Below are 25,117 nucleotides of genomic sequence, written 5' to 3'. Positions count from 1 at the left end.
ATCCAATTATCCTCCATGGGATTTTCAAACAATGTACTTTGTATCATAGATCAATACTATTATCTATTGGATGCATCAAATAGAGGTTCTAATTTGTTTGGAAGAATTCTGCAGGACTCATTTTACTATTTAGACCTAACTAAGCATTACATTAATTTGGGTAGCAGGAATGTTATAAGAAGTATTAGTAAAGTACGCTCCTGCTCTTTTAAGTTCAAATCCATCACAGAAACAGTTTGATGCAAATACTAATTTCATAGGAAACACACAAGCCTGAAGTAAAACAAAAAAAAGTAACTTTTAAACTGACTTTGTCCACTTGTCTTCTCCCAAAAAACGTCTCACAATCATTTTAGGAAGTTTTCCAAGCAGATTTAATTCCTGAAATACTCAATTATAGTAAGCCAACGTACAATCATGCTTGTGACAGGCCCGCTGATAGTAGATCCATTTCTATAGGCTCTTGGGGTGTTTCCGGGTGAATTAGGGTGTTTTTTCTCAAAGCCTGTAGCTAAGCCCCTTAGTGATTGTAGATGACTGGGATTTCTCTGAAAGGCATTAAGGTGTTCTGAGCCCCACACTCCCTCCCTCCTCTTCAAATCCGAGTCACTTCATGTAATCGAGCAGATTTGAGGAAGCCACTTGCAGTGCCATATGTGACCGACCAGCTCGATTCGGTGTTATGTAGCAACATTTGAAATTGTGTTTTTTACATTGGATAAAAGTAGAGACTCAGAGCTAGAAAATGGTATATCATACACTACAGTTGAGGAACAATGAGAAAGTCATTCTGCTTTGAAAGTTGATAAACTTGGAACCTCACTTTTGAGAAAATGGCCTTGAATGTTTTGGTACACCTACTGGAGAGCTCTTCTTTGTCTACACCATTCAGCATCGTTCACACCCATCACTTTAAGGATTCACATGTGAGGCCATGTGCTAAACAACCAAAGATTTCAAGACTAAAGGCTTGTTTATACTACGGGTGTATTCATAAATTGAATCTGGAGTGCCAGAGTGTGCTCAGAGTGCGCTCTGGGCGTTCATAAACACAGAGCGTTTGTCAGATTGTCCGTTCGTAAATTCAGAGCGTTTCGATCTCGGGACGTTCAGAGCGCACACTGGACGCTCTGGCCGAGGAGTACGGTTGATGCGAGCATTCTGTCCTAACAACAGCGGGTTCTGTCCTATTCAACGGGTGTTGAGCGTTCGTAAATTTGTCAGTTATTCCGCACTCTGGCACACTCAGACTAGAGTGCTCTGAAATCGGAGTAGATAGCCAGAGCAAATTTACCATCTACGTCTATCGACAGTTGCCGCAGTGACATCATGAACATTCTATTAAAATGGTTACTTGCATAGTGGAGTCTTTTGTTTAGACACGTACACTACCGTTCAAAAGTACACAGACCGTTCAAAACTACACAGATCGCATACTCGTAACATTAGCTAGCTAGCGAGTCAGCTAGCTAATGTCAGCTAGCTAGCTAAGAGTACACTTTAACTTGAAATGAAAATGACTTTCTGACAAAAGTAGAAAAGTGTAATATCTGAAAATGTAGCTAGCTAGACTATCTTACATGGATGGACGCTTCTCCCTCTCTGTCATGGGTACCATGGTTGCCCTTCGTTTGAAGATGTAATCCAGAGACAGGTGTTTTATACAACAGCCTTCTGTGTGTTCTCTTTTTGACTCCGTCTGCATATTTGCAATCAAACTCCAGAATTTTCTCCATCTCCTTAGCTATCATACTCTAATTCCACTGATTCCACTAATTCCAAAACTCGGTCCACCAGAAAGTGGAGAGCAACACTTATACAGTTCTACTATGTGATATATTTCAAAAAAGCTGCGTAAGGAAGGATTACCTACAGATACTGACCAGCTCATGTTATAGACAGAAGTGTGCTACATGGCAGACCAATCTGAACTCATCTCTCGGCATGTCCAGCCCACTCATTATCTCAGCCAATAATGACTAGCGGAAAGGTTTCTGTCTTTTTCTGTGGCTAAACCAACTAGGCTCGTAATTTAACAATTTTATTCATATTTACAGATGGCATACAAGTTTGTTATTAAGGCATATGAAAGTTCACATGTTCCAGAAGGCATAGATTTGATCAAATGGCTCTCCTGTGAAGTAGTGACGCGCGACATACGCCTAGTTTCCTGAAACAAGTCACATATTTATACCCCATTGATCAAATCTATTGATCTGCAAGGCATTCATAGAGACATTTATACTGTCATTTTGTTCCATGTGACTGAGCGGCTCCTACTCAAGGTCTGTTTTTCATTGCGGTTGGATCTGCTGTTGTACAGTTACGTCTCCGTGTATTGTATGTTTGGAAACAATGAGAAAAATGTATGGGCAGTTTGAGATGGCTGGAAGGATTTGGATTTTGGACAGTAGATTCGGTCTGGTGAACATGCATATCATAAGACTCTGAGTGGTGGCAGGAGTGTGTACCATGGGTTGAGGGCAGCCTAGCAGGGAGTCTCTCTGCCATGTGTTAACTGATGGGCCACTTATATAGACTAGTACACTAGATCAGTGTAAGTGGGCTGAACTGGCCCTGTCTGCCACCTGAGGATCCGACAGAGGGAAGCAGGTGCTCTGGACAATTGTATGTGTGCGTCTTGGTGTGAGTGGATGTGTGTGTGTGTGTGTGGCACACACAAAACATACCTTCTGTGACTCACACTCACACACACATTGGGGAAGAGTAGAAATGTAGTAACTGCCAGTGCTACTAGACCCAGTGTGACTCAGGTGGGGCAAAGACCAGGTCCTGACTTCAACCAGGGTAGTCACGTGGCCACTGTCATGTTTCCAGTTACACTTTTCTGTGGCTTCTCGCCCTGTGGTGGTCAGATATTTGCCTTCCTTTTATTGACTCATGTCATGTGACAAGGTTAGAGGCCTTTTGGAGGGTGTGTGATGACGCGAATGTGAAAGAATGGTGCTGCTAAATTCAGAGATTTGTCACTTGAGTACATACCTTCGTCCCCTGAATACAAACCAAGTTATCTTACCTTTAGGTCTTCTTGCTCTCTTGAGAATCTTGAGGCTCTTGAAATGGAGTCGGTCGGCAGTGGTGAGCGCTTTGAGGTTGAGCCAGACCAGGAAGAATTGGGCCTACCTGCGGCGACAGGTGTAGTGGAGACTTCTAACGTTTGCCCTTAGAATCCTACCAGAGATTATTTTGGAGCGGTTGGAGTGAGAGTTTTGGAAAGAGTGCATTCCTGCTTTTTGGCCAACCCATACGTTGTGTCAAGCTGGATAAAGGACAAACTGGGAATGGTTCCATCTGTGAAAGTGTCGAGAAGTGGAATTGTCTAGATTATTTTGAGTATCCACTGCCCACTGCCCCGGGGAGGGGGGTGGACGGGGGACGGGGGACGGGGGGGACGGGGGGGGACGGGGGACGGGGGGGTTGGTTTGTTAAGATCTCAGTCAGAACATTAACATGCATCGCTTGTGGTACGGTTTTGGAAGCATAAGGACATTATCTTTCATATCAGCGAGAAATACGTTTCAAAAAACAAAAGGTTAAATTAATACACACCTTTTATAGGGTTAATGTTCCCACATGGCCATATCTCCATGTTACAGCACTTGTTTACGGAAAACAGACAGAAGACAGAGGGACCACCTGTGCTAATTAGCTATCTAGCATGCTCCAAACACCTGTGTGCAACGGTAGAAGGCCATCAGAAACGTGTTGTCACTGAAAAATACTGTAGTTAAAGCCAGTTAAAACAGTGTACAGTAAGTGTATATTTTGCAGTTGTGAAATTAATTTGATGTGATATGAAAGTAAAGGGCTTTATGTTTCTAGAACCGTATGGCAATTGAGAATCGATTCACGTTTAGATGGAGTTTTGGCTGCCAGAGCCAGTCTACCTCTGAAAATGGCATAAAATCCTTGGACCTTAAGGAGTAATGGTAAGCTCGTTAAGAGTACATCTTGGGCTAAGTGGAATGGTGCTATGTTTCCTCTGTTAGACTCCTTATACTGCATTGTATGATGGCTCTTTCTTTTGTATCATGACTTTGGAGTTTGAATTATGTATTGCCCTGTATTTACACATGAAGTTCTTAATTCTCACTCATATTTGATTGAGTATTTCTTGTTTCTTGTAGTTTCACCCTGAATCATTAAAGTGGATGACGATGATCAAGATCTTGACTCCAGTATTATGATAAGGCATTTCACTTTCATATCATACTGTAACATGAAGAGGACAGAACAGCGACAAGTTCTGCCCATAGAATGTACTGTACACGATGCAAACTATTCAAGATGAAAGCTAGACAATCACCAAATAGCTCACTGTGCCCTCAGGGGGCTCCTGCCACAATTTTTTTCATATGGTTTGGTAATGTCCAGAGGTTTTACGTTTCTGGAGTTGTGTTTCATCCTGTCTCTCTGATATAATGTGTAGAAATGTACCATGTTCACCATCTATTATATTGTTAAATGATGACACTACTTTAGACCTATCTGTCAGACAGCTACGTATTTGGCTGGCTGGATTAACATCAGCCAAGAAGATGATAGCCTCACGTTGGCAGGCTCCTCATTCTTTAAACAGACAGCTGTGGCAGCTATCACTCATGAACATAATAAACATGGAAATGTCTGTAGCAAGTATGCATGTGTCGAGTGAAAGAAAAATATCTGCTCTTTCGTCAGCGTAGGACTGTAAAAAGACTGCTATTGTGAACCACTAGTCCTGTGGGTGGGGGGTGGGATGGGAACTGCATGTGTTGTTCTGTCTTGTCACTTCTTTGTCCATGTGTACCTGTTTTGTGTACCTTACTAAAAACAATAAAAACATTTAATCACAAAAAGAACAGACACATTAGTAGTGTATGGAATAGTAACTGCATAGCAAGCAGAAAACTAGTACATGGAGATGGAGTAGTACTGTAAATTGTAAAGTGATGTGATGTTAGTTATATATTAACAGATAATGTTTGCTATGTTTTAATGGTATTGTGCATCACATATTTCAGGGTCTGATGTGTTTACACAGCTTAATGGCATGTAAATAAAGTTTCCTACCTATCTCGTGAAGCGAGGATAGCTAAATGCATTGTCAGCAGAGTCTCTTGCATGCAGTACGGCAAACACAGACTTTAATTGCATAAATGTGCCCTCTTAGAATGACCGCCTACAGCGATTGCAGAAAGGAAAGATACATTACTTTTATACCCTCTGTTGTTCTTAATCTCTCATCCCACCGGTATGTACTGTATTCTCCATTTTATCAGCCACCACACTTACACAAGTGTCCTCCTCTTCCAGTGGAATAAAAGCCGGAGATAACACTGTCGACAGCTGCTGCATTCATCACTAGCCATTACTAATATGTCATGCTGTGGTGTCATGCAATCCATTAGAGAAAAGGAGCGGTACACTAACTGTTTTACAAAGGTATAATTAGTTGTTCATTTTAATGGAAACGAGAGATCATATTATTTTGCTTTTACACTAGCTACGGTTGCATATGCATTAGACAATATTGAGGGCGCACAGATGACGATGGATCTGATGAAAATAACGTTATTAATGGAGTTTTCATATGGTGGTGACGGTCATGACGACTGTGATGATGGTTATGATTCGGCTATTGATGGTGACATCCAGAAGCATGAAATAGATGATAGGCTTGAAAGTAATGCTATATCAGTAATGGCATTATTGGCCTCTATAATTAGGATGATGGCGGTGACGATGGCCATGACAATTATCCCGAGGCATTACCAGCCAGCTCTGACTCGCTCTGACTTGCTCAGAGGCTGGCAAACCATTCTGTGATTCTCCGCTCTGTATTGGTAACCTGTCTGTCTGTGGCAGGTAACGCGTGACGTCTCTCCGCCCTCTGCACCATGCTTGGAAGAGCGTGCGTCATGCCACATTAGCGAGGGAGCAGAGTTAACTCTTATCAGCATGGCGAGAGCCCGCAGGACAACAGCAATCTCAGTCCATAGATTATTCACATGGAGGGAGGGGAGGAGTGACACTGGCGGATGGGCAGCAACACACATCCAACCACACATCTCACCCAGATCCCCCAATCTTAAGATTGGCACAAGCACAATGTACATCCTTGCCTTTGCCAAAGTCCCCTACTGTAACCAATGCGCGCTTTTGTCTTTCACTTTGTGTGACATTGTCATCACAATCCAATCAGTGTAGCCCTGTCTCCTGGTCTACTGTGCCGGTGTGTTCCATGGGTTTGACACTGAGGGGGCTTCTTTAATTCCCTCAAATTTGTCTGGCTGCCCCTGTGAAGATACGAGGCTAGCGCCTCGGAGTTGACGCCACGCTGTTTACCTGCAGTTAAAAGGATCTTGCGTCCTCCACAGGGGGTCTTATTATCCCTTCCTCTTCCATAAAGACAAGGAATTAGCCCGTCCCAACACCGGGGTGAGGGAACGCAGCAGTGCGCTGGGAATATAAATAGCTCCTAATGCTGAGCACTGATACGCCATCAAAACTCTGTTCATCCTACCTTTTGATTCTTACCCAATTCATTTTAGCGAGATCCCCGACTGTTGTCGGGTTCTTTAGACTGGCCGTTGGGTTTGTTTTTCGTTAGAGACAGCGACTGACGGTGTCTCATCTGAATGACAGAGAGGCTGCTGGGTAAATGGGGATGTTTTGCTGTTAATTGTGGTAGACTGTGGGATCTCAAGGCTGTTGCATTGGTTTCACTGGCCTCTGATGTTTATCACTTGCTGGTTGGTTGCATTGCAGCATCGTGACAATGGTCGAGTTCATTTTGTATGGCCCGGTGCCCCAGGTAGGCAGAGTTTGCTCATTTTAGACCATTCAAATCAAATACAATTTTTATTGACGAATACAACAGGTGTAGACCTTACAGTGAAATGCTTATTTACAAGCCCTTAACCAACAATGCAGTTTTAAGAAAGAATACTTAAAAAAAAAAGTAAAAAAAAGTAAAAAATAATTATAGGACCATTGGTCCTTAAGTGAAATCTCCACCCACCCGGAGCACCGAGCCATGCAAAACAAACTCCACCACTGAATCATCAAAGGCTACAGTGGCTTGCGAAAGTATTCACCCCCTTGGCTTTTTTCCTATTGTTTTGCCTTACAGCCTGGAATTCTCATTTGATTTACACAACATGCCTACCACTTTGAAGATGCAAAATATTTTTTTTTGTGAAACAAACAAGAAATAAGACAAAAAAAACAGAAAACTTGAGCGTGCATAACTATTCACCCCTCCAAAGTCAATACTTTGTAGAGCCACCTTTTGCATCAATTACAGCTGCAAGTCTCTTGGGGTATGTCTCTATAAGCTTGGCACATCTAGCCACTGGGATTTTTGCCCATTCTTCAAGGCAAAACTGCTCCATCTCCTTCAAGTTGGATGGGTTCCACTGGTGTACTGCAATCTTTAAGTCATACCACAGATTCTCAATTGGATTGAGGTCTTGGCTTTGACTAGGCCGTTCCAAGACATTTAAATGTTTCCCCTTAAACCACACAAGTGTTGCTTTAGCAGTATGCTTAGGGTCATTGTCCTGCTGGAAGGTGAACCTCCGTCCCAGTCTCAAATCTCTGGAAGACTGAAACAGGTTTCCCTCAAGAATTTCCCTGTATTTAGCGCCATCCATCATTCCTTCAATTCTGACCAGTTTCCCAGTCCCTGCCGATTAAAAACATCCCCACAGCATGATGCTGCCACCACCATGCTTCACTGGAGGACAGTGTTCTCGGGGTGATGAGAGGTGTTGGGTTTGCGCCAGACATAGCGTTTTCCTTGATGGCCAAAAATCTCAATTTTAGTCTCATCTGACCAGAGTACCTTCTTCCATATGTTTGGGGAGTCTCCCACATGCCATTTGGCGAACACCAATAGTGTTTGCTTATTTTTTTCTTTAAGCAATGGCTTTTTTCTGGCCACTCTTCCGTAAAGCCCAGCTCTGTCGAGTGTATGTCTTAAAGTGGTCCTATGGACAGATACTCCACTCTCCGCTGTGGAGCTTTGCAGCTCCTTCAGGGTTATCTTTGGTCTCTTTGTTGCCTCTCTGATTAATGCCCTCCTTGCCTGGTCTGTGACTTTTGGTGGGCGGCCCTCTCTTGGCAGGTTTGTTGTGGTGCCATATTCTTTCAATTTATTACTAATATATTTAACGGTGCTCCGTGGGATGTTCAAATTTCGGATGTTTTTTTATAACTCAACCGTGATCTGTACTTCTCCACAACTTTGTCCCTGACCTGTTTGGAGAGCTCCTTGGTCTTCATGGTGCCGCTTGCTTGGTGGTGCCCCTTGCTTAGTGGTGTTGCAGACTCTGGGGCCTTTCAGAACAGGTGTATATATACTGAGATCATGTGACACTTAGATTGCACACAGGTGGACTTTATTTAACTAATTATGTAACTTCTGAAGGTAATTGGTTGAATCAGATCTTATTTAGGGGCTTCATAGCAAAGGGGGTGAATACATATGCACGCACCACTTTTCCGTGATTTATTTTGTCGAATTCTTTTAAACAAGTTATTTTTTTCATTTCACTTCACCAAGTTGGACTATTTTGTGTATGTCCATTACATGAAATGCAAATAAAAATCCTGTTAAATTACAGGTTGTGATGCAACAAAATAGAAACAATGCCAAGGGGGATGGATACTTTTGCAAGGCACTGTATATGGGAATGGGCCTTCCATTGGATCCCTATATATCTCTGGTGCACACTAAAGGAATTTATAGTAGATACTTCATCTGCACTGGGAATGGGACACACAACGATTATGAGGGTAGTACAGATGCCACATTAAAATCCAGTAATACTTTGGATAGATATTTACTGCAGTGTTTCCCAGTTTGAGAGTGTGTGTTTAAGACATAAGCGGTATCTGTATGTTTGACAGATGAGGTGAATGTTTTATTGCCGGCATAAAACGAGAAACCTTTGGATATTCATCTGAAGTCGTTTATCCACTCGGTGCGAGATGGCTCTGGTACACACAAAAATAAGACAAAGTACCACAACAAAGGCTCTGTCTTAAAGATGCATTGTGGGAGAGTCATGGAGGAGATAGAGGTGGTGTGGAGGGAAATGGCAGCTTCCGGAGTAGCCTGTAGGGAGAATTACAACATAGCTGTTTAGGCTCATATACAATAACATAGCATTCTCATACTTACCGTCTGCATGGCCAGAGGACTCTGACACACCACTCTGAGCCAGACTGACAGAACCAGGTTGCAGGGCAAAGGTAATCGTGCAGCCGTTTTGTGTTGAGGGCTGAGAAAATTAATTATTCACACAAGTTCATTTTCGAACCAGTCATATTTATTCATATTTACCTAAAGCACATGTTGTAGAGCTTGAAGAGCCCTGTTGTTGACCCCTATTTAGTATTGCTCATCATACAGTATGATGCAGCGCTGAAGCGCTCACTCTGATTAGCATGGTGGGGAAACCTAGCATGGTTTCCAGTGCTTCCTCTCCACCAGGTAGAGGGCACCAAGGTTATCCCATGAATAAATGATGAAATAATTGCTGTCTGTTTGAGAGGCTGGTCATGCCTGTCCTACTCTCCCCTTGCCACCGTTCTCTCTGCTTGGCTCAGGCGCCGGCTCAGGCAGGGAAGCCTTGAGCGTGTTCTGTGCTGGCTAATTTCTCGTGGACAGATTCACGTGTAAATGGCGAGAATCGGTCAAGACCCATGTAGAATTATGTGATTATGAGCAGTAGTGGTTATATTTACTTATGTTTGTGGTGTGGTTTTCATATAAGCCCTTTTGGACTTCCAACCTCACCAGCACACTGTTTTTACCTGTTTTCTATCTGTACTGTTTTGTCTTTCACTTATTTTCTTTGGTGAGAATAAATAAATCCTAAAACCTAGTTCCTGGTTTTGGGTTTTCTTCATTGATTATTTTGATGAATCAGGATTAGGCGAAGGCAGTGCTTAAACTAGGGAAATGATTTCAAGCCCTGTGCGCAGTAGTTATTGTACCCATGGGGAAACACTGAAGACAGACCGTTCGTTCTACATTTATATTTTCATTAAAAGCCATGTTTCACATTAAAACCCACAAACAATAATGTGTAGTGCATATATGTATCAATATGATATGTCACTGTGTTTTTTTAATTCAAGATTGGAAATTTGAGTTAAAATCGATTCGACTGTGCCGGTGAACAGCTCTGGAATACTGAGCCATTGACTGCACCAGGTGGCTGTATACAGAGTGTGTTGCTTTTTGACAATAAGGCATCCGACAGTCTACAGCCATAAAGATTTTAACCTAGAAGAAGACTGAGAGACTGGAGTAGGCAAGAAGGAGTCAATCAAGATTGGCAAGAAGAATGTGGAGTTGTCCTGAACAGCATGGTAAGCTAACATTAAGGAGTGAGTGTCAAGCTAGCTACAGTAGCTAGCCAGCCTGTTGCTTACCAAGCTAGCTAGCTAACTTGTTGCATTTTACAGGCAGACTCTGTCAGTTTTACACATAACTAGCTAGATAATGAACTAAACTGCAATTATCGTAAACCATTATCTCGCTACCTACGGTAGCTATACTTATTTGTAAGATGTAAAGCAAGAAGGATCGTGGCACGTGTCAGAAGCAATTCATGTTGACTAGCTACCTCACATTAGCTAGATCCCATTAAATAATTAGCTAGCTATAGCCTACAGATGTAACTCGGAGGTGTAGTCTACTTAAGCAATAGAGTAGATACTTATAGAATTAATAGGGTTGTCACTAAGCTACCTAGGCAAAACATTTTCGACATCACCATATTTGAGGCAATTTGGCTGCAAAATTGGGTCTCAACAATCACAGTTATGTAAGTTAACAGCTAGCTAACTACAGTAAAATAAGGAGGAGCGTGATGTAATAATGGAATAAGTCGAGGTAGCAATTGTTAGTGATATGAGACTTGGTGCCATAATATAATTCAATTGGATGGCATGTCATATTTTGTTATTAGCTCTATTGTTGTTATTTAAAGACATTAATCAGGCAATAGGCAAACTGATAAATGAATCCTAAATGCAGGTACCATTTTCTTTTGTTAATCTCTGCAGGTTTGTCATCTGATTTCTTGGAGCCTGGTGGAGATAGATGCCACCATTCTACAAGGCAGGACATTTATCTGCATCCAGGTTGATCCTTGCTACCAGCAGGAATATGGAGCACTCCGTGTTAGTAAGTCATAATATTGTTTTCCTTTACATTGTACGATATTATTACAAGAGTATCAAGAGTACTAATACTTGACTCATATGAGTGGAGAAGCCCTATGCACCATACACCTGTATAATCCTGGAGTAATTCCCTGTCAGAAAGACTGTGATTAGAGGGTCAGGCAGGAGGCCCTGGGCCAGTAGGAGGTCAGGGGTGAGGACTGTATTTTCAACTGTATTTCATGCACACCTCTGTTTCTCTCCAGGTGCTAGAGACAGAATGGTCCAAGGACCTCTAGAGCCTTCTGATCAACAACTATCTCTCCAGAGCACAGAGAAGTAAGCTCCACTCATAATAGTATACTTGCCATAGCACATTTCCTTTACTATGGCAGTCTGCCTGCATAGCATATTTTCCAGGGCCACTTGTTGGATTGGATTTAATGTACTCACTCAAACTCATTCTCTCTCCTCCCTGTAAAAGTCTCCCAGACTTGTATAAAAACTAACATGTGTCCATCCCCCTATCCCCAGGTGAGTCTTCTGGGGTATGGAACTCTAGAGCAGCACATCGAAAAACCTGCCACCCTGTTCTCAGCTATCCTCAGACGGTTTCTTTAGGAGGATGCAACTAACTAACCATTTTAATTTTGTATAAACAACACATTTTCATTTTTCAATTGTTAGATTACAAACAATGACTTGTTCATAGCATGTTTGGCACATTGGTAACTTCAACATCAAGACAGCACAAGGTCAAATACCTTTTTGTTCATGTATATCAGACACATCACACAGGTGTGTCAACTGAAATATACTGTATATCCCAGTCAAGATTGAATAATGGGTCAAATGGACAAAGTTAATATAAGTCAGTGCTTTTGCCCATGGTACTTTGTATGAATTTGAGTAGTTACATACAATACATGTTGACAGAATGGCTGTTAGAGAGAGACTGTTGCTGTGCTCCCAGGTAAGGCCCTTGCTTCCGGTTGCACTGAAGGCCACAGTATTCAGTCAGGCAGCTTGAAGATGTGTGTCACCATCCAGGCCCATGAGACAGCATGACAATAAATAAATGTGTACCTTTCATCACCAAAGCCGTGTTAGCATTTACTACACATGTTGCTGAACAATTCAACCCCCTTTTGTTAGTGTCATTGATACACTGTATATGGAAATTCCCTTATATTCAGTTCATAAGCATTGACTGTAATACCTCTAGGGTCCTGTGGTGAAACGACTGCTGTGCAAGGTATTGGGAAATGGCTTTATTCCAGGGCCCGTATTCAGAGTAGGAATGGTGATCTAGGACCAGCTCCCCCTTGTCAATGTAATCATATTCATTGTGATATAAAAGGCAAAACTGATCCTAAATCAGTACTGCTACTCTGAGATGCTTTATGAATACGGGCCCTGGTCTGTCTGCAGCATGCTGCTTTCTGTGACCCAACTCCCTCTCCACCTGAAATGCAACAACAACATGAATAAGAATTAGCCTAGTCAGTCAGTAACTTAGCTAACTAATGAAACACTAAGGTAAATGTGCACAAGCCTAGTCAGCCAAATTATATCAAAACAACACAGCTTATTCGCAGTAAAATCAGGAGGGGCATTTAGCAATATTGCCAAATTCTTCAGTCTCCAAATGCATCAACAAACAGGCAGGGGAATGAAGTAGTTTGACAAAAAGTGTTTAAAAGTCAGTAACTAGTCTTTTAAAAATATAGGTAGCAATTATATAGCTAGCTAGTTATTTTCTAGAAGCTACAGTCCACTTAGCTAGGCTAAGGTGAACTCAACTCAAACAGATAGTGGGAATTAACGTTAGCTAGCTTTCCGCCCAGCAGTTTCAATCTAGCGAACTAGTTAATGGCATTTTCTCAACTTCATCAATCAGATGGATAGCTAGCAAATATATTTGTTTTCCCTCATATCTACAGTAAAGCTGCCTGATGCAGCTGGCCAGTTGATAGTAATGTAGGATGAATGATACAGCTAGCTAGCTGCAATGCCAATGGTTAGCCAGGAGTTCATCTGAAATGTATACTTACCGGTGAACAACAGTACGCACTTCGTACACTACCAGTCCTATCAACCGCTTGCTGAACATGGTTGTTTGAAGACATTTTCTCCATACATCGCTTCGTGTATGTTGCCAGTTGGCAAGCATGCGAAATCGTTCCCCTTGCCAGTCAAACATTTTAAGCAGAACTGTTACAGTGGCTTAAACGACGGGGTGGAGTGGAGACTGCTAAGATTTGAAATATCTGTGTTGAAAACATCCTCACTCACATCTTCCATGTTTACTGCTTTGCGCGTGTCCACCCGGATCATAAACACGGGTGAAATTAGCATAAGGGATGGGCTTGGCTGAGAGTTTCCTTTTGCGAGGGAGGAGACTTTGCTTCCTTCCTTCACACAGCAGAAATCACAATTTCACAGCACATTCCCCCCAGAAGTTAAACAGGAAGTGACAACTTTGCGAGAATTTTACTTCTGGGTAACCAAGATTATGTGCTGGCTAACTGTCTCTCCTTCCTGCTCCTCACCACAGTGGAGGCCATCCAACATCAATAATGTATCAGACCCCTGCTTACAGGTGAAGGGAGAGCTTGGCAGGCAGGAGTGGGCACTGCACTTTCTGTCTGCAGATGTTTTATCCATGACCTGCTTCCTCACCACACACAGGCCCTTTTAGTCCAACACAGGACATTGTGGGCAGGATTCGGTCCGTGCTAAGGATCAGGAGGGGAGAGGCCTAGTTCAGAAGTGAAACAGGGAGCGGGCATAGGCTCTGCCACCCACAGACTGATTGTCCCTGGCTGTGCTCTTTGTCCTGGGGCCCGGTGGCAGCGTTTCCCTGATATTGTGAGGGGAATGAATAATGGGGCGTGGCACGGAGTCTCTGTGGCAACCAGGCCTGACAGCACAATGCAGCCACTTTCATGCACTTCGAGAAGCTGACAGGCAGCTGTGTCTAACTGTTTGTGCATGTGCGTTCGTGCGTGCACCTGTGCGTCTTTATGTGTGTGTGTAGAGGTATGTGCGTACCCTTGAGAGCAGCGGCACCAATAGTATTTCATGCTTCCCTCTTTTATCAATCAACTTCTATTTGAATCATTGACTCAACTGTATCAAATTGATGTTTGTAACTAATTTAAAATGCATTGGAAATGCAGCCTGATGCATGGAGATTTAAGAAGGGATTACTGTTTGTGTGCTGGTCCTAATCTGTCCCTAAACAAAGCTTCTCAGTGACTCCAAACTGGCTAAGAAAATACCAGGGAGAAATTAATTCAGCCTTGAAATGAAACTTAACTCAACAGTTTTGTATGAAGAATATTGTCACTCTCTAATTGTGCTTGTCTATTCTCCCAACCTGGTATAATTAATCATGTCAAGTACATTTATTTTACAAAGAGCATTAAATATTTCCCATCTGAATTCCATTCTGGGGCCGCCTGAGGAATACCTGATATGAATGGGATGTCACAAGAGAGTCAGAGAAATTGATTGTCACTTATCCTCAACCTTCCTTTTGGAAAAGCCCATTAAAAAAAAGAAAAGAAAATGGTAGCACAGCCTTGGTAGAGTGTGTGTGTGTGTGTGTGTGTGTGTGTGTGTGTGTATGTGTATGTATGTGTGTGTGGGCACGTGCAATGATCCCTCAGTCAATGGGGGCTCGTTAGTAACCTAGTCGGGTGTGTCTAAGACTACAACTAGCTCTGATAATTGTATAAATAAATGAGCGTGGTGTGTAAGCGTACAAACCTCACTAGTGATACGCCTTTAATTCCCGCTGCTTCCCCGATTACACCATCATCCACGATGCAAATGCCCCTCGCATTAAAGATGTTTAGGTCAGTGTTTCTCCACCAGACTGCGCGCCAATCATTCAGGAAATTATACAGTGCAGACCTACAGATGGGATTATGTGGGAAGGAAATATTGTTTTTTGGCATCAGACTGTCTACAGCCATTATTCCTCTTGAGAAAACATGGAGGCTGATTTTAGTAAGCGCTACTACCAATATTATAACATTTTAAATAACAGTGTATGTTACAGACAGAAAGACTGCACCTGTAGCACAAATGAATTATCACCCCTTTAAAGATTCCAGACAAAGTACAATATATAGATATAATTTAAAACATGCTCTTTCTTACCCCCCGTCTATGGGATCAAGACCTCACTTACTATAGGCCAATGTTGTATACTATATGTTGTTGAGAGGATGCATGTGTGGTGCATTTAAATCATTCTATTAGGAGATTGGTTTTTAACACCTACCAAATAAACAGATTTATCAATATTAGTGATCCAAGGATGCATTTTGGGATCAACAAGCTGATTGTCATAGTTATTTACCAAGAAGCAGCATTTCATTTGCATTCCATTTCAAGCTCCATTCATCTCATCAGGCTCTTCACTTAGAGGTTTCAATCAGCCTCATGAAGAATTAAAAAAAAAACGAACAGTTTCATTTCTCTGCCCTAAATTTCCCACAAAGAGAATAATTTGCTGCCCTATTCCCAATCGGCACCCGGCTTCATTGTGGAGTAATTTAATTTGGGGTATCTGCCGCAAGGATGTTTCATGAATCATGAATCGGTCCCCCTGCATCGCACCAATACCCTTTTTCTAGTCCTTTGTGTAACTATGTTCATGTGTTTTCCTCGCCCTCAACACCTAAAGTGTCTCATGTCTGATAGCCTATTCCAGAGCCGCCATGTCCATGATAAGTCCCGTAATAAACCAAAGCGCAGAAACAAGAGCGTTGTGCCAGTAACCGAAAGGTCGCTGGTTCTAATCCCCGAGCCGACTACGTGAAAAATCTGTCGATGTGCCCTTGAGCAAGGCACTTAACCCTAATTGCTCATGTAAGTCGCTCTGGATAAGAGCGTCTGCTAAATGACTAAAATGTAAATGTAAATAAAGGTCCTCTACAGAGTCCAGATCAAGGCGACTTTGTTCAGCATTGTGCCATAATGATTCTCTGTAAAAGCAGTCTGGATGTCATACCTATACAGAGAGAGAGACAGAATGAGGCAGACTCTGGGCTTCCAATCAAATGAACAGGTAAAGTTGAGGCAAATGAGGCTAGACAGAGAGCACCTCCCTCTCCCTGCCACGCTTTAATAGAATCCAGAATTGAGATCCGCCAGCTACTCTCTTCTGCATGGTCATCTTCCTTTTCCCTACAGACCATAACATTAACTATTCTAGGTGAGAGAGGAAGAAAAAGGTGGACAGACCGAGACACAGAGAGAGAGAGCGACACTGAGAGAGACAAAGATAGGGAGACAGAGAGACAGAGAAAGAGAAGAAAATAGTATTTGCAGACTCGTGGACTAATTTGAAGACTTCTCCGTGATCCTAGTTGGATTAGGATAATGCTTCCTCAAACAGGTGCTCTCGTTTTAGTAGTCAATAGGTTGGAAGAGTTACCCAAGCAAAACAGCCACCTCAGGGGATCCACAATTAATAAACAAACGTCTTCTAGCACTGTCTTTCACCTTTAATAGGAATACACTCAACCAATTCACTGCCAATGTAAGTGTGATATTGATTCAAACACAAGAATGTTGAAACAAGAACATTGACCAAGATAAATGGAAGAATGCTAAATCAGCTGAACCCTATTTATATTATTATATTCTTCAATCCCCGTATAGGGGTTATGTGATGCATTATCATGGCAACCCATAAGGCTTTTGCATTGCATGTGAGAGAGGAAATCCCTTAGACTCAAACATCTGATATTATTATAGCAAAGATTGTCTGTAAGAGCATTAGCTACAATGACTCTTAAAAAATGGGGTTAAGATCAAGGCTAAGGTTATGGTTGGTTGATTGTCTGAATGGAGAATGTGGATTTGAACCTTTCATAACCTTGTGATTGACTCGTCACTTCTCTAGCTGGTTCTGGATTGGAAAAGCCTCTAGAGGAAGAGGTTGCAGTGGCAGTAATAACATTTCTGGCTCGATGTCGGGGTTACGATTATTGTTATTTTTCCCATGTAATTCCATTTTGTCAATTCACATAAATGAATTCATTTTCTTGTATGCACTAGATTTTTCAGAGGTTGTTGCAAACAACTCAGAGAATATTTCCTATTTAATTACTGTGTCAATATGTCTAGTTTGCGTAACAGCTTTCTCTGCTAATAGAAAATGTATTTTACAAATGAAAATCACTTTTCCATTATTATATTTATAATTTATTCTGTCCTTAGTGTAAATGTTAATATTTATTGGTTTATATTGAATAGTAGTGCTAATGATCCAAAGCTCAAGCTGGAGGCACCTTGTGATTTAACACTGTACTGAGCAATGCACATTCTCAGTCACTGTGTCCCGGGGGAGGACATTTCTGGGCGGACAGCTCAGTACTGTAGTCACAGTTGATGGTGACATCCTAGCCTAAGTCACCCATTCATTCAACATTGTCAACAATGTCTTCTCTATCTCTTCAAAATAATGGTTAACATTAAATGATTATAATTTGTTTGGAGAGTTTTCTTAGCTTATATTAAGTATTCTACTCGTATACTCAGCCTCAAACAAGCCGACTTAATGAGATGGCATTATTTACAAACTCAGCTTTTTCAACTGTTGATGTGAATTTAAATGTCAAGACTCGTTAGCCAGATAATGATACACGCATAATGAAAATGGGAGATTTGGAAGCTTTTGGGAGTTATGCGAATGGAGACTGACATTTAATCACAGCTCAAGATGTCGCTGGCATCACTTTTAATGACTGTCATACTCTCCTTTGTCCCTAGTGAAAGAGTTCCGGATGTATACAGATAATCCACTGCTCACTTATACTGTCAGAAATCACACACATGACCACACACTATCACAGTGCCTTTCAATGGTCTACACTACAGTGTTGCCAACTTTGTAGTTTCTGTCACAACAGTCTGCTTATTGTTGTCATTGCAAAGGTCTGATTCACCAGACTATTATGACAGGGAACGGTGTCTGCCAATGACTGCATAGTTTAATTTTTTCTTTGTTCATATTTTTTCTGACCCTGCCCATGATAGTGCTGTACAGCTGCAGGAATGGGACAAGAACATTTACATAATCTAGAAAAGTGGAGCAATCCTGAAAAATTACCTGACAAATTGAGTCCAATCATATCAAATCATTTCAGTTTAGTGTTGAAAGGGGTGATTTTAGAATGAAAAGGTATGGTACCAAAAGGAAAATGAAATTGCTTGTGTTGGAGGAACATACAGTACCTCCTGATGTTTCTATGTTTTACTGTGCTTCTGAAGCCTACATGCACCCTATTAACTGGTAGTATTGACACCTATTGGGCACACGTGTTACTCCTTGGAAGGACATTGATCTCAATATGGTCTTTCTCTACAAAGTCATTGGAACAGGGCTAGGTGATTTGACTGTGGATGTAACTCTCGAGCTCTCTGCAGAGTCAAAGCTTCAGAGAATCCACAAGGGACCCTTACACTGATTACTTTCATCCACAATATATTCCATGTTATACATTTCTGGTAAATCCATTTTTATGGCCCTTTAATATTGATTTTGAGGTTTGTCATTATGATGGTCCCAGTAGTAAGCCCAATGGGCTGTACCAGTTCAATCGCACCACTCACCTCAAACCAAGGGGTGTACCATAACGCTCTTATAATACGCTAATATAAAATGTCTTAAGATAAAAAGTATGTCTTAGCAGTCTATTTGAACTATCCATATACAGTGGGGAAAAAAGTATTTAGTCAGCCACTATTTGTGCAAGTTCTCCCACTTAAAAAGATGAGAGAGGCCTGTAATTTTCATCATAGGTACACGTCAACTATGAAAGACAAATTGAGAAAAAAAAATCCAGAAAATCACATTGTAGGATTTTTTATGAATTTATTAGCAAATTATGGTGGAAAATAAGTATTTGGTCACCTACAAACAAGCAAGATTTCTGGCTCTCACAGACCTGTAACTTCTTCTTTAAGAGGCTCCTCTGTCCTCCACTCGTTACCTCTATTAATGGCATCTGTTTGAACGTGTTATCAGTATAAAAGACACCTGTCCACAAACTCAAACAGTCACACTCCAAACTCCACTATGGCCAAGACCAAAGAGCTGACAAAGGACACCAGAAACAAAATTGTAGACCTGCACCAGGCTGGGAAGACTGAATCTGCAATAGGTAAGCAGCTTGGTTTGAAGAAATCAACTGTGGGAGCAATTATTAGGAAATGGAAGACATACAAGACCACTGATAATCTCCCTCGATCTGGGGCTCCACGCAAGATCTCACCCCGTAGGGTCAAAATGATCACAAGAACGGTGAGCAAAAATCCCAGAACCACACGGGGGGACCTAGTGAATGACCTGCAGAGAGCTGGGACCAAAGTAACAAAGCCTACCATCAGTAACACACTACGCCGCCAGGGACTCAAATCCTGCAGTGCAAGACGTGTCCGCCTGCTTAAGCCAGTACATGTCCAGGCCTGTCTGAAGTTTGCTAGAGTGCATTTGGATGATCCAGAAGAGGATTGGGAGAATGTCATATGGTCAGATGAAACCAAAATAGAACTTTTTTGGTAAAAACTCAACTCGTCGTGTTTGGAGGACAAAGAATGCTGAGTTGCATCCAAAGAACACCATACCTACTGTGAAGTATGGGGGTGGAAACATCATGCTTTGGGGCTGTTTTTCTGCAAAGGGACCAGGACGACTGATCCGTGTAAAGGAACGAATGAATGGGGCCATGTATCGTGAGATTTTGAGTGAAAACCTCCTTCCATCAGCAAGGGCATTGAAGATGAAACGTGGCTGGGTCTTTCAGCATGACAATGATCCCAAACACACCGCCCGGGCAATGAAGGAGTGGCTTCGTAAGAAGCATTTCAAGGTCCTGGAGTGGCCTAGCCAGTCTCCTGATCTCAACCCCATAGAAAATCTTTGGAGGGAGTTGAAAGTCTGTGTTGCCCAGCGACAGCCCCAAAACCTCACTGCTCTAGAGGAGATCTGCATGGAGGAATGGGCCAAAATACCAGCAACAGTGTGTGAAAACCTTGTGAAGACTTACAGAAAACGTTTGACCTGTGTCATTGCCAACAACGGGTATATAACAAAGTATTGAGAAACTTTTGTTATTGACCAAATACTTATTTTCCACCATAATTTGCAAATAAATTCATAAAAAATACTACAATGTGATTTTCTGGAATTTTTTTTCTCATTTTGTCTGTCATAGTTGACGTGTACCTATGATGAAAATTACAGGCCTCTCTCATCTTTTTAAGTGGGAGAACTTGCACAATTGGTGGCTGACTAAATACTTTTTTTCCCCACTGTACATTCACATAGCTCTATAGTATCTACACTACCTTTCGTTACCCAAAATGAATCATCATCTTTCCAAAATATTTCCCATCTACAGATTATTTGTTCCTGTATATATCGTGTCAGTCATCAATCCTAAAACATGTTCCTCTCTCTAATCAATAGGATGATCCCGTCCACCAGTCAGGACTTCCTGGTTCGTGACCTGGTGTCAGGGCGTGAATACGACCTGTGTGTCCTGGCGGTGTACGACGACGGCATCACCTCGTTGACAGCCACGCGGCAGGTGGGCTGTGTCCAGTTCATCACGGAGACCGAGTACAGCCAGTGCCAGGCCCTCCACAGCCAGTTCCTGGGCGGCACCATGATCATCATTATTGGTGGCATCATCGTGGCCTCCGTGCTTGTCTTCATCATCATCCTCATGATCCGCTACAAGGTCTACAGCCACCAGGGCATGGACACAGGCAAGGTGGGCACCCTGGCCAACATCCGTGCCCAGACCAACGGAGGACAGGCTGGGGGGCAGGTGTCCCACTCTGGGTCTAAAGTTACAGAGAGCCAGGAGGAGCAGCAGGCTCATGCCTTTGCTGGGGTGGGAGTGGGACCAGGGACAGGGGGAGGAGGGGGTGTAAGTGGAGCGTCATCGCCTAATGCCACCCAAAAGGACTCTAACACCATGGCGCTGGTGATTGACTGTGAGAAGGCGGTGCAGATATCAGACCTGCTGTCGCCCAGTAAGAGACGTCACTCCAAGACTGCCATTGAGATGAAGAGGAGAGCCTCGCTCACACCCAAAGAGGCCACCACCGTGAATGTGGGGGGAAGTAAGTACATGAGAGAGTGAGAGAAATAGAGATAGAGAGATAGAGACAGATACACATGGTTGTGAATGGGGTGAATGAGAGAGAATGGGAGTGAATGACTCAATTTTCACCATTTTCAATGTGGTATCTCTATGGTATGTCTGAAATAACTGGCTTGTAATTTTTATTCCTTCTGTGACCTACAATAGATATTGGCAGCTAGAGCCCTGCCACTGAACATGAGCCCATTGCATAACCCAACCCAGCACATCTCATTGCAGCACATAAAACGCCAGTTCAGAGACATGTAATTGCTAAGAACAGGGCTATTCAACTGACTCAATCGGCCACAGCCAAGTATATTTTAAAGAGCCTCTACAGAGGGAAAAACGTGGATACATTGTTCCAATCGGATAATTGCATTTTCTGAATGAATGGCCATGGATTTCCAGAGCCATGGCCTTGTAAATCACTAAATCAATATGGTGAATTAAATAGCGTCAATCACCCAGTGCAGCTACAAAATTGATTTTGGTGGAAATTAAGGGACATAATGAACTAAAATGATCAATTTAGGCTGAGGATCATTTTTCAATGAAAACGGTTGAGTTTGGCTGCCCTTGAACCTGACCAAAACCTTTGCAGTGAACCACATTCTCACAGTCATTGCTGTGTAATGCACACTTTGCACTGCAATGCAGATAATGAATTCCCAAAAGGTGCTGCAGTGAACAATCACTCTATACATTTACGTTCTGTAATCACAATTTACTTTCACCAGTAGAATCATATGGGACACATGACCAGAAAATGCAAGGCTACCATGTGATCGGAGTCACTTTGCCCGGATCCCATATCAGATCTGTGCCAAAAACCTGTGTAGCTGCCCTGTGTGAGACAAAACGGTGCCAATTTGGTACAGCTGACACCAGGCCATGAATCACATTCCCAATGCCATGTCCGCAGGCTCCCGAGTGCTGTGTCCCTGAGATGAAGGGTAAGGGGTGCACTGCGCCACGTCCAGCCTGGCTGTCACTAACTCTACCCGTCTCATCCCTCACCTCTATTTGTCTCTCCCACCAGACACGCCGGCGCCCACGGCCGGCGCCGACGACAAGAGGGCTCACCGAGACTGGAGCGACTTGAAAATTTGACGACTCCTTCTGCTTTTCGGTGAGAAGCAGACATCAACCTCCAAGAGTAATGGTGCCCTTCTTTCCCTGTTCCTCTCCATTCATCTACTTGAGAGAAGAAGATAAGAGAGAGGGGGGCTTTAGTGTAAGATAGATGAATAGATACAAACTGAGAAGGTGAGATGGCCGTGTCAGAGAGAAAATGTCACTTAGTCAGAGCTAACATATTGCTAGCCACATTACTGCCAGAGACCTCCCTCAGGAGTCTGTTCCTACACATATGGCATATTCAGCGAGACTAATTGCAGAGCACGCACCCTTAACACTCAGTGCTGACCTTTTGAAAGCAGCAGACATCCAAACAACATAATGCAGAAACGTGAATTACAATTACTAAAATGTTCATTCTACACCAATACACTGTAGTAGCAATACAAAACCAATCATAGCACAGTAGCAATTACAAACAAACAATCACAATCTGATCCACCTTCCATGCAAAATCATCATTATAAGTCAAATTACCATTCAAACTATTTTAAATTTCTCAAGATCAGTTGTGATTGATGTCAATCATTGATTTGATTGTACATGTCATGCATTCAACTCAATCAGTAACCATGGCTCATGTTTTTGTTTTTCAGAATATTCTATGGTTCCAGGAATCAAGGAGATTGGATTATAAATCAGGAACATTTTTAGGACTCCTGTCAGACTTCCTCCTTGCGTCCCCCGGAGTTCACACTGTATCCATGAACCCCCCATGAAAACACACCTAGATGGATTTAATAAGGACTCAATTCACCATCATAATCTATGGGAGTGGAGCTAGACGGGCCAATGGCCTTGCCAGTGACTTTTGAAACATATTGCCTTGTATCCCTCTGTAGCTCCGACTGTCTATGTATCCGCTGTCATTACCACAGAACTACTACTGTTCCTGGTCCTGTACTTGGACCAGGACTGGCCAATACCTGGACCTGTTCATGCACCTGGATCTATTCCTGGACCTGCTCATACTGTACCTTACTTTACCTGACTGTATTCAGACTCAGGATGGAAACCCAGCCAAAGGTGAGTGTACACAGGATCATGTACTCTATGTAGGTTGATCAGGAAACACTCCCTGGTTGGGTCACAAGGTCAGAAAACCCCCCAGTTTTAATGCCAGTGGCAGGTCATTGGTAAAAGTAGAAAAGAGTAGAGGGCCTAGAGAGCTGCCCTGCAGTACACTTTACATGTTTGACATTAGAGAAGCTTCCATTAAAGAAAACCCTCTGAATTCTATTAGATAGATAGCTCTGAATCCACGATATGGCAGAGGTTGAAAAGCCATGACACAAAGGTTTTCTCAAAAACCGGTAATGGTCAATAATATCAAAGGCTGCACTGAAATCTAACAGTACAGCACCCACAATCTTCTTATTATCAATTTCTTTCAACCATCAGTCATGTGTGTCAGTGCAGTACATGTTGAGTGCCCTTTTCTTTAAGCATGCTGAAAGTCTGTTGTTAATTTGTTTAAAGAGAAATAGCATTGTATTTGGTCAAACACCATTTTTTTCCAACAGTTTGCTAAGAGCTGGCAGCAAGCTGATAGGTCTGCTGTTAGAACCAGTAAAGGCCGCTTTACCACTATTGGGTAGCGGAATGACTGTGGCTTCCCTCTAGGCTGCAATTAAAGATAGGACAGATAGGACTGGTTATAGAGTCAGCTACCATCCTCAGTAGCTTTCCATCTAAGTTGTCAATGCCAGGAGGTTTGTCATTATTAATGGATAACCAAAAAAAATCCACCTCTCCCACACTAACTTTACAAAATTCAAACGTGCAATGCTTTTATTTTATTTTTCGTTTTTTTATGTGCTGAGTACGATGGCTCACTGTTCGTTGTTGGCATTTCCTGCCTAAGTTTGCCCACTGTGCCAATGAAGTAATCATTATTGGCAACATCAAATGGTTTTGTGATGAATAAGCCATCTGATTCGATGAAAGATGGAGTTGAATTTGTCTTTCTGCCCATAATTTCATTTAAAGTACTCCCCCCAAAAAAACATATAGTATCTTTATTTATATCATTGATCTTGACTTTATGATGCAGTTTCTTCTTCTTTTTGTTGAGTTTAGTCACATAATTTCTCAATTTGCAGTAAGTCAGCCAGTCGGATGTGCAACCAGACTTAATAGCAATTCCTTTTGCCCCTTATCTTTAAACCATACAGTTTTTCAATTCCTTATCAATCCATGGAGCCTTAACAGTTCTAACAGTTCGTTTCTTAACAGGTCCATGTTTATCAATAATTGGAAGAAGCAATTTCATAATTAATCAAGTGGAGCGTCTGGATGCTCCTTATTAATCATATTAGACAAACAAATATTTTCAACATAATTCATATAAGAGTCACAGCAAAATCTTCTGTATGATTTTATACACTATTTTAGGCCCAACTTTTGGAACTTTGGCTTTCCTGGATATAGCCCCTATATTGTGATCACTGCATCCAACAGGTATGGATACAGTTTTAGAATAAAATTAGTGTTAGTAAAAATGTGATCAATACATGTGGATGATCTTGTTCCTGTAGTGTTTGTAAACACCCTGGTAGGTTGATTAATAATCTCAACCAGATTACAGGCACTGTAACCAGTGAGAAGCTTCCTCATGA

General features: G+C 42.2%; 1 protein-coding gene across 3 annotated transcripts in view; it reads left to right on the top strand.

The window, feature by feature from the left end:
* The window catches only part of LOC121562277 (leucine-rich repeat and fibronectin type III domain-containing protein 1-like protein), a 143,215-nt gene that overhangs the window by 109,885 nt on the left and 8,213 nt on the right, over nucleotides 1-25,117 (top strand). The window contains exons 4-6 of one of the 3 annotated variants that reach the window (XM_041874588.2): nucleotides 20,678-21,339; nucleotides 22,402-22,491; nucleotides 23,096-23,525. In XM_041874588.2, coding sequence (XP_041730522.1) covers nucleotides 20,678-21,339; nucleotides 22,402-22,472 — 733 coding nt within the window. In that variant the 3' untranslated portion in view covers nucleotides 22,473-22,491; nucleotides 23,096-23,525. Of the gene's footprint in view, nucleotides 1-20,677; nucleotides 21,340-22,401; nucleotides 22,629-23,095; nucleotides 23,526-25,117 lie in introns of all 3 variants that reach the window. The other 2 variants (XM_041874596.2, XM_041874590.2) reach the window with 2 other exon arrangements.

The sequence above is a fragment of the Coregonus clupeaformis genome, chromosome 5 (genome assembly GCF_020615455.1).
Source record: "Coregonus clupeaformis isolate EN_2021a chromosome 5, ASM2061545v1, whole genome shotgun sequence".
NCBI lineage: Eukaryota > Metazoa > Chordata > Actinopteri > Salmoniformes > Salmonidae > Coregonus > Coregonus clupeaformis.
This window is presented reverse-complemented; position numbering and strand designations above follow the sequence as displayed.